Source organism: Rhincodon typus, chromosome 34, assembly GCF_021869965.1.
Source record: "Rhincodon typus isolate 14 chromosome 34, sRhiTyp1.1, whole genome shotgun sequence".
NCBI classification, from domain to species: domain Eukaryota; kingdom Metazoa; phylum Chordata; class Chondrichthyes; order Orectolobiformes; family Rhincodontidae; genus Rhincodon; species Rhincodon typus.
The window spans coordinates 9,629,222-9,646,078 of record NC_063365.1 but is presented as its reverse complement, the minus strand read 5'-3'; the positions used below and the strand labels follow the sequence as shown (position 1 = coordinate 9,646,078).

The window sequence follows — 16,857 nt, the reverse complement described above, 5'->3', positions numbered from 1 at the left end:
TGGTTGCCCGATATGGAGACAGAGAGGTCCAGGAAGGGGAGAGAGGTATTAGAGATGGTCCAGGTAAACTTAAGGTTGGGGTGGAAGGTGTTGGTGAAGTGGATGAACTGTTCGAGCTCCTCGTGGGAGCACGAGGCGGCGCTGATACAGTCATCAATGTAACGGAGGAAGAGGTGGGGTTTAGGGCCGGTGTAGGTACGGAAGAGGGATTGTTCCACGTAACCTACAAAGAGGCAGGCGTAGCTTGGGCCCATGCGGGTACCCATGGCCACCCCCTTTGTCTGTAGGAAGTGGGAGGAATTGAAAGCTTCCGGGTCTCCCCTCCCCCTGCCGCGTCCCGGGGCCAGTCTAGCTCGTCCCCGCCTCCCTAACCTGTTCTTCCTCCCACCTATCCCCTCCTCCCACCTCAAGCCGCAACCTCATCCCGCCCCCTTGACCTGTCCGTCCTCCCTGGACTGACCTATCCCCTCCCTAACTCCCCACCTACACTCACCTTTACTGGCTCCATCCCCGCCTCTTCGACCTGTTTGTTTCCTCTCCACCTATCCTCTCCTCTATCCCTCTTCTATCCGCCTCCCACTCTCTCCCTATTTATTTCAGAACCCCCTTCCCCTCCCCCTTTTCTGATGAAGGGTCTAGGCCCGAAACGTCAGCCTCTCTGCTCCTATGATGCTGCTTGGCCTGCTGTGTTCATCCAGCCCTCTACCTTTTATGTACATCAAGTGCATCATACTTGACTCTAATCTGGCTTCCTCACAGCCAGCTCTCAAGACTGAACAGAACCTCTGACACTCCTGTTTATATCTGTCAGCCAGGGCTCCCTGATTGGATTGGGTTAATAGCTCAAATCAGGGAGTTCATATTGTATTATGTGCCCCTGGCTGACCTTGTTACAATCACTTCAAACACATTTGGATTTGTTTAGGATAGGGAATGTTAGGAACAGCAATGTTAAATTTTCACCTGAGTAGGTTTGCTTATTGGTGCTTTCCATAAGTTCATCTGTCGAACATAACTTCATGTAAAACTCCTTATTTCTAAAATTGAGTGCAAGATTCTTGCTGGCCTGAAAGGAGAGTAAATGTCAGTTCAAGAATTTCAGAAATGTGCATTTTATCTGATACTCCATAAAACATTCCCCATTATTGAAAAATAACCGGAATATATTTCAAAAGGAAATCATTCAGAGCTGAAACAGTTTGCCGAGGTCCTAAAAATTTAATAGCATCCGGTAAAATGTCAAACCGCCTTTCACACCAAACATTAGGAATGACCAAAGGAAGTTGTTTAATGGCATTAACTTCAAAGTTAAGCATTTTAATTGCAGAACTGAAAATCCACATTTACCTTTCTTAAAATTCAGAACAAAACAGAGTTAAGAAATCATTTTCAAAAAAAAAATCATTAATGGTGCCTACATTTATTGCCCATCCCTAATTGCCCAGTGGACAGCTCAGAGTCAACCACATTGCTGTGGGCCTGGAGTCATATGTAGGCCAGACCAGGTAAGGATGGTAGTTTCCTTCTCTGAATTACTCAACAATATTTTTTGACAATTGACAATGGTGACAGGCCAAAATTTTATTCAATTCAACTTTCACTATCTGGTGGGATTCAAATGAGAGCATTAGCCTGGGTTTCTCGATTACTAGTCTAGTGGCATTACCACTACACCACTGTCTCTCCTCAACATTTTATTGGAAAGGTCTCAACCTGAATAAGAACAAACTGAAAACAATATTGTAAAATAAAAGTGACATAGCACTGGTTAAAATTGGAAAGAACCAACTTACAACTGATTATATATGATAAATTATTATAAGTTATTAGTTATAAGGAGAGACCGGATAGGCTGGGACTTCTTTCACTGGCATAGAGTTTGAGAGGTGACCTTATAGAGGTTTATAAGATCATGAGTGGTATGGATAAAGTGAATGACAGGTGTATTTTCCCGAAAGTGGGGGATTTCAAGATTAGGGGGCATATTTTTAAGATGAGAGGAAGAAGATCTAAAAAGACATGCAGGGTAATTTTTTTAACACAGTGATTTGTGTGTGGAATGAACTGCCAGAGGAATTGATGGATGTGGGTACAGTCATAACATTTAAAATACATTTGGATAAGTACATGAATAGGAAAGGTTTGGAGGGATATGGGTTAAGCGCAGACAATGGGGAGTAGTTTAATTAAGGATTAGAGTTGGCATGGACTGGTTTGACCAAAGGGTCTGTTTCCCTCCTGAATGACTCTGAATAAATAAATGCATCAAAGTCTTTATCTTCATCTTCTGTCTGCACAGAGCATTGTGGCAGGTATAGCAATAGGAGGCAATGAACAAGACTGCGATGTTTACATTTCCTGCAAAACATTCTTCATTTATCATTATTTTTGGAATGCTTAAATATCCAACCAAAATATGGAAATTCAGAGCCAAGCTAGGTTCTCCTTAGCTCCCCCCTTAACGTCTCCTTGATCTGGAGATTTTGGTTTTTCTGCATTGGCCACAATCTTTAACCTCTTAAAACTGTGCAATGAGTAATATCTTCCCCCATCACTCATGGTTGCGGGAACTTGTACCTCATCTGGCATTGCCCAAGCTCAAAAATGCCTTCCCACTTCTTACAGATGTCGGCTTCTTTGCTAAATCAACCCATGCATCCTTCAAGAAACCTGATGGTCCCCGATTCCAAATGTGAGGGACATTCTGTCTCCATGTGCTGTCGTGACCTCTTACAGCAGCCTCGAGAAAGCAAGAATTTATGCTCCTTCGCCAAGAAACCAGTCATAGAGTCATGCAGCACAGGAGGCGGCCATTTGGCCCATTATGTCTGTACTAGCTCTTTGTAAGTGCTATATGATTAGTCCCACACATCCTGCTTTGTCTCCCTTGGTAAATGTTTCACTTCCAAGCCTTTTACTTTCTTTTCAAAGTTGTTATTAAGTCTGCACTCTACACTGTTGTTTGGCAATTATGTGGGTTGGTCTTTGGCGAAATGGTTGGTATCAGGTCGACGGCCTGTTGTAGTCTACACTTTATATTTCACTTGATTAATTATGGGGGCAGGGACAAGTTTCATTTTGTGACTATACAGAAAATTCTATTTGGAAATTAATTTTGGATACACTGTTAGTTGAAAGAAATTATATTCCAGCAGATAATTATAATGGAAAAAGTAATCCTCACAGATATCGAACATTACTTAAAATATGTACTTTTAAAAATTCCAGCATAATTATAATAATCAGTCAGAGAGTCCAGTCTCAGTGGATTTCCTCCTCCATACATTAGATCCAATTAGTCAAAGAGTTATACAGCACGGAAACAGTCCCTTTGGTCCTACCAGTCCAAACCGACCATAATCCCTAACTAAACTAGTCCCACCTGCTTGCACTTGGTCTATGTCCCTCTAAATCTTTCCTATTTGTGAACACATCCAAATGTCTTTTAAACGTTGTAATTGTACCTGCATCCACCACTTCCTCTGGCAATTCATTCCATACACGAACCACTCTGTGTAAGATATGATTGCTCCTCAAGTCTTTTTGCAAAATCTTCCTTCTCTCATCTTAAAAATATGCCCCCTGGTCTTGAAAACCCCCACCCTGGGGAAAAGGCACCTGCCATTCACCTTATCTACATCCCTCATGATTTTATAAACCTCTATAAGGTCACCCTCAACCTCTTGTGCCCCAGTGAAACAAGTTCCAGCCTTTCCAGACGCTCTTTATAACTTGAACCTTCCATTCCATAAACATTCTTATGAGGAAAGGAATAAATGAGTTCAGGGAGGGCCATTGTGACACTTTGGATATTGTGACAGTTCTCCTCCTCATGACTCCACAGATACAGCATGGTCAAGTTGGAGATAGGGTATGAGGGAAGGTCCCAGTCAGGCGGTAACAGCTACTGAGGAGCTTTGAAGGGAATGTGTCACCTCCTGCTTCCCTCATCTCAGACCAAACTCGGTCTCGTGGCTCAAAGCAGGGGTCAAGACCCTCACTTGTGTAAATCAATCCTAGAGGTCTTTTTACAATGCTGCCAGGAATGCATAAAATATGGCCCTGATCAAACTTGAGCTCAGAGACTTTTCAGCTTTAGTTGCAGTGCGGGACATTATTTCCTGAAATCAGGGGTCTTGGCATCTGTGCTATAAACAAGGAAATAGATGCAGCCAAGCCCCACTCTTACTCCTGTGTCTGTATGCCACTTAAAAGAATGACCACCACTTTTCCCCAAACAAACTGACTTAGCAGTCTATTTGAACAAAGCAAGCTCCCACAAAAAGCAGAGACTGTCCAAGGCAGAGAGATTTCTTTCTTTGCATTGATATTTTCCGTCACTTAAAATTAACTTCTTACATAGATTTGTGATCTAGCTACTAATTAAACCGACAAGAAAGGCATCTGTCAGACAAAGTGTCACTTTTCAGCTGAGTACAAACGGGTACAAACATGCATTTAAACTCAATTTAATTCTCTGTAGCACCCTCAAAATTATTCTGCAATTTAGTATTTTCCACTTAAACATCATGGATATTGGAATTATAGGGGGGGAAAGGCCATGTTTACTACACAACTTAATATTGCGATCACATGGAATTAATTTGCTGCCTTCATTAATAGACTTGCCACTTCACTAGCTTAGACAATGAGGCCTGGGTTTCAGCTTGGAGATTCAATACATTATCCAACGATATAATCTTACTTCACTTTTGGCCTCTTTCTCTCGACATGCATTATAAGCATAATTGATGCAAATGGTGTTTCGTCGCATCTTCTTCCTCATTCGACAGGGGCCCTCAGCCATGTCCAGTATCCATGCACCCTGCTGTGACCCTGATGAAGGACCCCATAATCCTCTCTCTCGAAGCAGCTGTTGTTCCATCTTCGCCCAGTCTTTCGACGTTTGGTTCAGAATGCACTGCTGCATCTGGGGACAGAAATGAAAAGCCTCAACAGATGGTGCCTACACTGTGTACAGCTGGCCGCCCAATTGTTCCTCTAAACACATGCTTTCTCCTTTTTTATTTGTTGTGTTTGTTGTGCTGGATTACAAAGATTTCAGGTGAGTAGCTTGCAGCGTTGGACCGATAATCAAGAAGGGTTTACGTCATAAACATTTAACAAATGCTGCAACTTCCAAGAAAAGCCATTGGCCTCTCTCAAAATTCACAAAGCTGCTGCCTACGCACAAAGTTGAAAGTTAAAGAATAAATACAGGAACCTGGGGTTTGGGGGTCCCTCAGCCCTACTGAAATATCACCACTGCCATCATGTAGGAAGCAGGGCTGCCAATTTGCACATAGCAAGCTCCTACAAATAACATTGGTTGGATAATCTACTTTCAGGATGGAGGTTGACGGATAAACATTGGCCAGGGCAGCGGGGAGACAGCTCTTCAATTGTGCCACAGGATTTTTTACATCCACATGAAACGGCAGATGGGTCCTTCATGAGAAAGACGACCTCACCCACAGTGTAGCACTCCCACAGTACAGCAGCAGACAGTCAGCCCAGATTTTGTGCTCATATTTTTGGAGTGGGGCTTGACTATAACCTTCTAACTCTGAGGTCAGAACACGACCAACAAAACCCCAGCTGACACCTCAATTTTGCTTTTGACTGGCTATTTATTGAAGAATAAGGTAGCTTATGGACTTAAAATGCAATATGTTGGCACACGCTGGAGTCAAAGGTTATGAGAAGCCATGTCAACTACTCCTGCTCTTTCTTCTTATGTTCTGTATTGTAATGCAATAATTAAACATGGAAAATGCTGCCATTTTAGATGATGAATTGCACAGTAACCATTTCTTGGTTATTATGGAGCTGTTGACCCATTCCAATTAGACAAGTGATGCCTCTCTTTACACTGTTATGAATCCAATTCAGATGCCAGAATTAAATCTGGCTTGATTGAGCAATTTTTTTTTAATGTTGGTTAATGTGGTCTTGGGACTCTAAAACACGTTCATAAAAGGCTTCAGAAGCTCTTCAACAAAAGAACCCAAGCTGATTACACCAAAAAGAAAGCAAACCAAGCTCTACAGACATAGAAGACATTTTAAAAAGACCGAAACTTTGTTCTTTGTTTAAGTTTACACTGGTTTCACAATACTGTTCTAAGAAACTGCAGTTCAGAGATATTATATTCCTATCTCAACTCTAGAGGTTTCCACATAAATAAGGGAATGTGATGGCTTGGTGATATTACCACTTGTCTGTTAGTACCAAGATCCAGCTAATGTTCCTGGGGCCTGGGTTCAAATCCCACCATGGCAGATGATAGCATTGGAATTCAATTTTTAAAAAAACCTGGAATTAAGAGTCTAATGATGACCATAAAGCCACTGTCGATTGTCAGAAAAATCCCAATTTGTTTATTAATGTCCTTTACAGAAGGAAACTGTTGTCCTTACCTGGTCTGGCCTACATGTGACTCCAGATCTACAGCAATGTGGTTGACTCTCAACCACACATTTGGTAATTAAGGATGGACGTAAATGCTGGCCTAACCAGCAATGCCCTCATCCCATGAATGAATAGGAAAAAACTGACTCTAAGCATTTTGCAGAGTCTAGCAGGGATGTCTGAACTTCTGTTTTCTAATTCACTCATGGGACATGGGTATCATCATTATTTATAGCCCATCCCTCATTGCTGTTGAGAAGGTGGTGGTGAGCTGCCTTCTTGAACCGCTGCAGTCCATGTGCTGTAGGTTGACCCAAAATGCCCTTATCAAATGGAAGCAGGGAATATGTGGTTGTTGTATGTTAATTGAGTGACAATTGTATGGGAACTTGACTGTTCTTTAATATTTGAAGAACAATTTTAGTATAGCTGTAATTTTCTGTTGTGTAAGTTGAAATAAAATTCTGACTTGAAACATATATGCCTGGAATGTGTTTAACTGGCCTCTGACTTCTGGCGTTTAACAATGGTTATTGAGGAGGGTTAGCTGTTTGTCTGTCAAACATTGAAAATTAAACATTTTTCTAACCAAAGCATGATCTGGAGAAAACTTCAGCAAGGTAGTCCTATAGAAGAATACATAATGGAATTCAGTAGATTGAATGAAAGACTGCAGAAGTTCTATTTGAAAATTCCCCATTTAAGTTATTCCACTGTGCCAAAACATTGAGCTAAGATAAACTTCTAGTTTTGGACAGAGTTAATTTTTCAGATAAATAAACACTTAGAGAACAAATGTCAGAAGCATAAGAAACGTTTCTTTCCAACGTGTTCATTAGTACAAGTGGAGAAATCAGTCCTATGAGAGAAACGGAGAACACAATGTTAATGGATTGTCTACAGGTCATCGGTGACAGTAAACAAGAGAATCTTGGCTAATACAAATGCTTTTGACAACTTTGACAGGCAGAGAGTATTTGAGACTTTCAATAGAAGAATGAGCACTAGAAACACCCAGTGTAGTCAATCAGTGTTTGGGGTGTGATTCAAAGTATCACAGCATAGGGGTCCCGTAAGGACCTACTGACAAATCGGTTTCCGCTTGAAGCTTGTGAAGACGTTAGTTCCTCAAGGGAGTTTAGTCACTACCAAGTTCGTGGCATCATGAGCAACTCAACTGTCCAGGAGATGAGGCAGAAGTACGTAGGAACAATAGGGAGACAGGATGATTCAGTCAGGGGAATAGACAGGCACTTCTGTGGCTATAGGTGTGACTCAGGATGCTAAGTTGTGTCATTGGTGCTAGTGTGAGGGATGTCACAGAGCAACTGCAGGAGACTGTTCTGGGGGAGGGTGAACAAACAGAAATCATGGTCTGCATCGGTACCAGTGGGAAGGGTGGATGCGATCCTACAATCAAAATTTAAGCGAGCTAGGTAGAAGATTCACAAGCAGGGCCACAAATGTTGAAATCCCGAGATCACTCCTAGTACCATGTGTAAGTGAGGACAGAAACAGGAGGATAAGGCAGATGAAAACAGAAATTGCTGGAAAAGCTCAGCAGGTCTGGCAGCATCTGTGGAGAGAAATTGGAGTTAACATTTTGGGTTGAGTGACCCTTCCTCAGAACTGGTGGTGGCTCGGAAAATGTCAGTTTATATGCAGAAAATATGTTTTGGGGGGTGGGGGGGGTGGGTGGGTGCGGTGGGTAAGGAGTAAACCATATGTGGGGATAGAGCCCAAAAAGAGAGAGAAGAACAGTTGGACAGACAAGGGAATGGATAACGATCTGGCTGGGAGAATGAATAGCTACTAATGGGGACTGTTAGTGGCTAACGATGGGTTGTGTGTAATAGCAGACTATGTGATAATGACGCCTGGGTGTGTGGAGGTTGGGGTAAGGACAGGGGAGACCTCAAGCCCTAAAGTTGTTGAATTTGATATTGAGTCCAGAAGGCTGCAGGGTCCCCAAGCAGAAAATTAGATGCTGTTCTTCCAGCTTGTGCTGAACTTAAGCTCTGATTTCTCTCCACAGATGCTGCCAGAGCAGCTGAACTTTCTCAGCAATTTTTGTTTTTGTTTCTGATTTACAGCATCCGCAGTTATTTTGGTTTTTATAAGGCAGGTGAATGTGTAGCTGGAAGGAAGGTGCAGGAGGGAGGACTTTCAAAGCCTGGGACACTGGGACTTTCTCTGGAGAACATGTACAAACCAGGTGGGTTGCATCTGAACAGAGCTGTGACTGAAACAATTCTAATTTCAAGCATCCGCAGTTCTTTGGTTTTTATTTTGTTTAGAGTTGGGACTGAGTTTCTTGCAGATCGTTTTGCTTGTGCTGTTGGAGAGGATAACTCAACAGGGGCGTAGGAATCAACAGAGAACATTAGATGGGAACATCAGGGTGCACAAAATAATTGATGATACAGATACCACTGATATACAGAATAGGAAGTCAATATATGAAGTTGGTGTAAGGGAGAAAGAAATGTCTAATTGTCTAATTCAGTTCTGAGGAAGGGTCACGGGACCCGAAACGTTAACTCTTTTTATCTTCACAGATGCTGTTAGACCTGCTGAGCTTTTCCAGCAACTTTGTTTTTGTTTCTAATTCAGGGTTACTGTATGTCAAAGCACGGAGCATAGCAAAGAAGACTGGGGAGTTACAAACTAAATAAAAACTGAAAGAAATGCAGATGCTGTAAATCAGGAACAAAAAACAGAAGCTGGTGGAAAAGCTCAGCAGGTCTGGCAGCATCTGTGAAGAAAAACTTAAGATTTAATGTTTCGGGTCCATTGACTCCTCCTGTTCTGGGGAGTTACAAGTGCTGATTGCTATGTGAAAATATGATGTTCTGGTGATAACCGAGATTGGGCTCAAAGAAGGGGTACGGCTGCGTGTTAAATATTCCTGGGTGTAAGGTTTTCAGGAAAGATAGAAAAAGGAAGGAACAGGAGATGGGTGATGGTATTGGTTAAGGAGTACATTGCAGTGCTGGAGAATGAAGCTATCCCTGAGGGTTCAGGGTCACAATCAAGCTGGCTGGGGCTAAAGAACAAAAACTGGGTGCAATTGCATTATTCAGTAAAATCTAAAGATCATGCAATGGTACCTGGCAGTTCTCTTTGTGGAGACTGGCAAACAATTCTTGTCCAGTTTTCCTTTGCCCATCCATAGCAGTGGTGAAATCCTACAGAGAGACAGAAGAGTTACAGGCTGTGTCAACCAGCAGGAAAACAGAGATTTAAAGAATAACTAGACATGAGTGGATGGAAATCTCTTACTGAAAACTAGGAAACAATCAAGCAGTCTGGGCCTTCTCTTTGGAGGTCCATGCAAAATTGCATGCCCTATCTCGTCAAGCCCTGGTTCAGAGTGTCCTAGGCAGTAGGCAAACATTTCCGGGCCTTGAACACTATTTCAATGCCGACATTACAGCGCAGTACCAAAGGAGTGCAGCAATATCAGGTATGCTGCTTTCTGCCTGCTATACTTATCCAAGGCCACGTTCAGTCTCTCAGGTCAACATGAAAGATCCTATGATGATAAAAATTTCAAAATAAAAGTCATAGAGCTCTTCATGGTGCCCTGCCTAATATTTATCCCTCAACCAGCTAAAAGATTGTTTCGCCATTATCGTGCAGCTAGCAGAGGGAATTTGTTCAGCTGCTTTCCATTACAACTGCAAAAGAAATTGCAGCAGGAGGAGGAGATGACAGGTCTCCTCAAACCTGCTCTATCATTCAGCAAGATCACGGCTGATCTCTGACCATGACATGTGCTCCCTCTCCCTTCTATCCCTACGATTCCCTTCACGCTGTGCTCTACAAACCCTTCCCCAGTCTGGTCCTATTTTAGGGCCTCAGGTGCCATCTGATCCCAGAGGGTGGGGTTTGGGGCAGAGGGCTTCAGCTGCTGAGTGGGAGACCATGACTCTAACTTGAGCCTGTTCAACCAGCCCATTTTACAACAGTGACAACTCTACTTCATTTCATTGTAAAGCATTTTGAGATGTCTCAAAGTCTACATGTTGCAAATCTTTCTTCTTTTATAACACCCAAGAGACAGGTGGAAATACATCTCACACCACAAGAATACAAACTGACTGAAGTTCTCTGTCCCTAAACTACATATGCTAATCCCAAAGAATGTAAAGTCATTCTATTAATATGTACATCACAACACCTCTAGACTTGCATTAATATTGTAAATGCCACATTCATGGATGAACCAGCACAAAGCTAAACTTCAAGAATGACTCCAGGGAGGTTAATATACAAATAATCATAGAATCGCACAACAGCTACATCATATGACTCAAGAATGTGGCCAATTCTAAATGTGGCATCCAGCTCTCTACAAGAATAACTCAGCCACTTACCCCATCTACCCACCTGCCCAGGATGTCTGCAGTCAATGTAAATGAAATCAAACTTTTTTTTTTACATGCAATACAATATTCTCTATGTCACATTTAATAACAGGCTTTCAGGGTTAAACTTAGTTTAATGTTTTTGACGTATTACCAACATTACTCACATACCTCTGTGTCCTGGTGGAGTTAGAAAATAAAATAAAACAGCTTTATGCTTAGCATGGGACGCATTTTACAAGGTGTGCTAGGATTAAGAAACAATGGAGTGTGTGGATTTCACTAATCCAAGTCCTCCATAATTTGGAAAATATTAATCAAGTCACTTATAGCAATAAAGTGATCCTGGAGTTCTTGTGAGGGTAGTAACTATGGAATTTTAGAGGGACTTAAAGCCATGATGCAGAATGTTTAGAAGAGATTGAGTTAAGGTAGGTGCATACTGCTGTCTCCAAGTTGTGACTCTGGTATCATTTTTGTGTGCATTTGATGTACTGTGACTTAGTGGATGTGTGCACACCAGGTCAAAATTGAAGGCAGAATTAATACAAGCGATGTAAGTGTACCTCTGTATGTCTGTAATCCCTTGATTGTAGAGTGTGATATATCCAAGTACTTGTATTCAGTTAAACAATATAAACTTAGAGACCCATGAACACGTTCTAGAATCATAAGGAATGATGTCTCAATACAGGCCAGATTCTGCATTTCTACAGCTGATACTTTAAACATCAGAGCACATACGTAGCAAGAGCCATTAAACCTGCTGCCTCAGAAAGGCGGCCAACATAATCAAAATCCCCTCCCACCCCAGTTATAATCTCTTCCAACCTCATCCATCAGGCAGAAGGTACAAAAGCTTAAATACACGGACCAACAGATTCAAAACAGCTTCTTCCTTGCTGTAATTAGACTTCTGAATGGACCTCTCAAATTTTACATTTATTGTTGATCTCACTCTCTGTGCACCTTCTCTGCAGCTGTAACATTGTATTCCTCATTCTGTTCTATTACCCTAATGCACTTTGCATGGTATGATCTGCCTGTACTGCATGCAAAACAAAACTTTTCTCTGTAGCTAGGTAGAGGTGACAATAATAAATTAAATCAAGCAAACAGGAAAGCAAACCAACAACCCGTGCCACACATAACATACGTGTTTACCCATTTCCTTAAAAATAGGACACGTAAAACAATCGCATTCAATTTGCGCGGAAGTCCTGTTTTTAGGTCTATTCTTAACATTACACAAGGATAAAACAATTGGACCATTTCAATTACAATGAAACACAAGTATTCCCAAAAAATGCAGAACTAAAAATTTTGCAATGCAACACTGCATTCAATGTAAAACACAGTATGTTACATGTGTGAGAAAAAAAATGTGACAATCTTGACTATGTTCTAATTTTGACATGCATTCTTTTTTTAGTACAGTGGTTTTCTATCAGTGACAAAGCAGACACAAATACAATTATATCTACCCTGCTGTGAGGAAATATAGAACATGGTTGGTCCAGATGCTTGCTGGAGAATGGCCAACTCCATATACCCCACTGTTCAGTTATAGTCATTAGCAGCGCACAGCAGGAAATGCCTGCGCAACGTGAAGGCAGTGATTATACTTTGTTTGTTTACAGGATCATTAAGCTTTTAGTCACAGCAATGCACTGACAAAACATTATTGTTACTTAACTGAAACTCTCACGGAATTAACCCATCAAACAAATACGAACACTGGGCCATGGAAAGGCCTGTGCAGCTACGTTGATAATGTCACTCAAGGTCATTCCTAGTTACAGAGCCACTCAATCATTTTTGCTGATGAAGTATCATTATAGCTTGTTTGCTGCCACTAAACTGATAATGTCAGAGCACTTCCTACTTTAAATTTAAACTGATAGCTTCATAATGTAACATTTGTGTGTTTCAGGAAAGTTAAAGTGGAAACAAAGGAGTATTGGCATAGAAGGCTCTTCTGCCACTGTCTTTTGATAAAGTATATTGAAAAAAAAAATGTCTCTACATCAAATCAGAGATGGCTCAACTTCAGACCTCGACCCCACACGGCCCCAGCTTCAGTGAGAACCACAATCCCATCTATGACCCTCATGCAATTCAGTTCTGTTTGTGTTAACAGCAGTATGTAATGCCCCCCACTCCTAGTACATGGTCGCATGGGGGAATTTAATCAGACCAAAGGGCAGTAAGGAGGGGAACCCACCTTTTCTCTGATTAAGTCCATTGATGGCCTTCTTGCCCCATTAGCAATTGAGGCTATACAGGCCTCTTCTCACCACACTGGTATTCCCCAGCACCAGGGTGGGAGACTCAACATGCGGGGAGCATGGCTCACCATGCAGGAAGCAAACCCTCATGGGCAGCCCAGCGGCTCAGTGGTTAGCACTGCTGCCTCACAGCGCTAGGGACCCAGGCTCGATTCCACTCTCAGGTGACTGTCTGTGTGGAGTTTGCGCCTTATCCTAGTGTCTGCGTAAGTTTTCTCCCACAGTCCAAAGATGTGCAGGGTAGGTACATTGGCTGTGCTAACGAGTTGACCACTGCTCGAGACAGTTTCTCTTAAGATATATTCCTTTTCACCTACAGGCAACGGCCATCAAGATAGAAACATTCTCATCATGTTCTAATCATGGGATCATACTGTGAAATGAAATACTCTGTTTACACCTATTTTTGTAGCGAGTAAGCCAGCAATCTATGATTGATAACATTTATGAAACAGTCAGTTCAGAGTGTGGCTAGGAAGCAACACACAATTCTGTCTAGCAACAAGGGAGAAGCTTATTGCAAGGTTTTGATAGGTCACACAGGACAATTTGTGGGCTACTGCAGAGGGATTCAAGGTACAGTCAGGAGGGTAGAGGTGAGAATGAGGGAAGTGTAGGCTCCACTTTAGAAAAATTATGGTTAGCTGTAGTGCTGGAGAAACAGCTAAATTAAATGGATGTGGATTCAGAGAGGAGTCAGATGGCTCTGTGATGTTATAACGGTGCAAGGAGCCATTCTGGGAGTTAGTAGGTAGCTAAGTGTCAGAATCAGGGCTCGGATGTAGTCCTGGGGAGTTGAAAAAGTCAGTCTGTGTTGGGTAAAGCCATGACGAGCTCAGAAGAAGCCTTCCAGCATCTGAGGTAACATACGATTGACATAGCTGAAGAAGATTGAAGCCTGTGGGAAAAACTTGGTGAAGCCAGTTGTTGGTGAAGTGTTGGAGTTCTACTTGTAAAGGTTGTACTGGAGACTACAGGGAACTGTCAAAGTACAGGGAACTTTCAACCCAGGAATGTAGGGTGGGCAACCAGAAAGAGAAGGGTCAGTGAGGTAGTTCATAATGGAGGGATCCTTGAGGAGTTTCAAAGTCAAATCAGGATTGAAAAATTGTGATTGCTTCCAAAATTTAATGAGATTTGATCATCCACCGTGTCATTGATGTTTATTACACAGTTTCTTACCCAAATGAACCACACGTTCATTCTGGGTGTGAGACTAGAAGTTCCACATATTGTGGATTGGACGGAAGTTGTATGGCAAAGCTTACTGCTGTTTGTTCAAAACAATGGAATCTTGCTGCTTTATTCTCTTAGGAATTCCCCCAGTCATACTTTGACTACTTAAAAACGACAGCCATGCATCCCTAGCTAGATCATAACAGAAGTTTATCACATTCTAACATAATTGTCATTGTAAATCAGCCTATCTTCATTTATCATAAGGAACACCAGTAGGAATTATCCGAGCAATATAAAAGTGTTCAAAATGCTGGATGGTTCAGTAATGCTTCTGTACTCAACGAATACTCGCTCATATGGTGCTTCCATATTAGTATCATCCCTTTCCTAATCGTTACTCAAAAGTCAATTATAACAATCGTTATTCATTACTTGAATTTTCATGGCAGCTTCAGTGCTGCTCTAAAAATGTCCTAGTCCTACTATGACTGTAAAATACCTTCATTTTCATATTGGAAAAGAAGGTTAAACATTGCACCAAGACTTTCTCCAAGGAACTTACGTTGTCCTCAAAGAATGTGTGAGAATTAGACAGCATAATCGTCATCCAAAACATTTAATGCACTGTTATATGGTTTCGACATGTTCAAAAAACATGCAACATAATTCAGATTGCAGTTACTCAAAATGTGTCCAGGCAAATGTCGTGAAATCATACTGCAGATTCACTTGGAGTGCTGAATACCTGTAGCTAGTGACAAAGCAAAAGTTTAATAATGTTACGGGAGAGGTCACTGAACCCTTACTACTCCTCTCACCCAGGTTTGTCAGCTTTCTGTTCTTGTCTTGTTTGTGGTCTCCTTCCTTGCTAGGCTTTTGATCTATTTTCACAAACGGACTTCCTTCCTCAGCAACTGACTACCCGTAGAAATTTCACCTTTTATCCCTGGTTCCACTTGTGATTTTGGATAGCTCATTAGAATTTTAAAAAAACACTCACATTCATTTTGACTGCTTTGGTTACATTGACAGTTCTTTTAGTATCTTTCTTCAGCTGACTAAATGCAACATCCAGAATAGCACCTAATCATACGTCCTGACTTAGATACACATCTCAGGTTCCTCATTGTTAAATGGGTCAAAAGTTGGTGCTGAACCACTTTGGGTGAATCACCACCACAAGAACTGCAATAGTCAAAAGGACAATTTCCATCAACATCAACCTTCACAGGGCAACTAGTATTGGATGATAATCACATCTCAATGATAAAGTTAAATAAAGTAAAACAACTACATATCCATGGCAAGAATAGCCTCCTTTCACATTGTAACTATTTTATGGTTGTCTACCTTCCTGACAAGATTACATTAACTCCCTCAAGCTCTCTCTCCCCTACATCATCAACTCAACATCCACATAACAAATAAAGGCAAATCTCTGTGCATGCTGGAAATCTAAAACAAACAGAACTGTGAAGAAATTCAGCGGGTGTGGCAGCATCTGTGCAGGCAGAAACACAGAATTAATATTTTTCAGTTTGTTACTGGCTCTTCTTCAGAACTCTTCAGCCAAGTGGATGTTCCACCTCGGCCTCTTCCAGAGGTCCCTAGCATCACAGCCTTCAGACATTTTGATTCATACCATGTGATATCAAAAAACAGCTGAAGGTACTGGATACTGCAAGGGCTGTGGGCAATGACAACATTCTGGCAATGGCTTTGAATATGTATGCTCCAGAATTGGGAACGCTGCATCCAAGCTCTTCCACTGCCAACACTGGCATCTATCCAACAGCATGGAAAATTATCCAGGTATGTCCTGACCACAAAACCAGGATAAATCCAAAATGATAAATCAGTACCCTATCAGCAAACGAAGTCGTTGACAGTGTTTTCATGTGGCACTTAGTGATAACTCGCTCAAAAGACACTCAGTTTAGGAAATGCCAGGCCTACTCAGCTTCTAACCTCATTACAGTCCTGGTCCTAATATGGACAAAAGAGCTGAACACCAGAGGGGCAGTGAATGTGATTTACTTTCACAGAAGGCAGCATTTGCGGAGTCTGGCATCAAGGAGTTCTATCAAAACTAGAATCAAGGACGATTGGCGAGCTCTCCAGTGACTGGTGTCATACCTAGCAGAAATAAAGTTTTTCGTCTTTATTGGTGGTCAATCATCTCAGTTCCAGGAGTTCTTCAGAGTAGTATCGTAGACCTAATCATCTTCTGCTGCTTCATCAATTACCGTTCTTCCATCATAAGGGGATGATGTTCCCTGATGTTGTCACAATGTTCAGCACCATTGATAATGAAGAAGCCTGTCTCTATATGTGGCAAGGTCTTGACAACATCCAAGCTTAGCCTGATAAGTGTGACTAACCCAACAAGTGCAGGGCAACAACAACCTCCATCAATGCTGAACCTCAACATCTTACCTTAACATTCAGTGTGGCATTACCATCGTTAGACTCTCTCTCATTCTGGGGATCATTATTGTCAAAAATTGAAGTGGACTAGCCCTGTAGATAGTAGGAACTGCAGATGCTGGAGAATCCGAGACAACAAGGTGCAGGGCTGGATGAACACAGCAGGCCAAGCAGCATCATAG

The 16,857-nt window shown here is 41.8% G+C and overlaps 1 protein-coding gene across 1 annotated transcript in view; it reads right to left on the bottom strand.

Annotated features, from left to right (window-relative positions):
* The window catches only part of wdfy4 (WDFY family member 4), a 277,315-nt gene that overhangs the window by 126,834 nt on the left and 133,624 nt on the right, over positions 1–16,857 (bottom strand). The window contains exons 40-43 of the mRNA XM_048616184.1: positions 10,791–10,816; positions 9,522–9,599; positions 4,706–4,930; positions 964–1,066 (exon numbers count right to left, since the gene is read on the bottom strand). Coding sequence (XP_048472141.1) covers positions 964–1,066; positions 4,706–4,930; positions 9,522–9,599; positions 10,791–10,816 — 432 coding nt within the window. The remainder of the gene's footprint in view (positions 1–963; positions 1,067–4,705; positions 4,931–9,521; positions 9,600–10,790; positions 10,817–16,857) is intronic.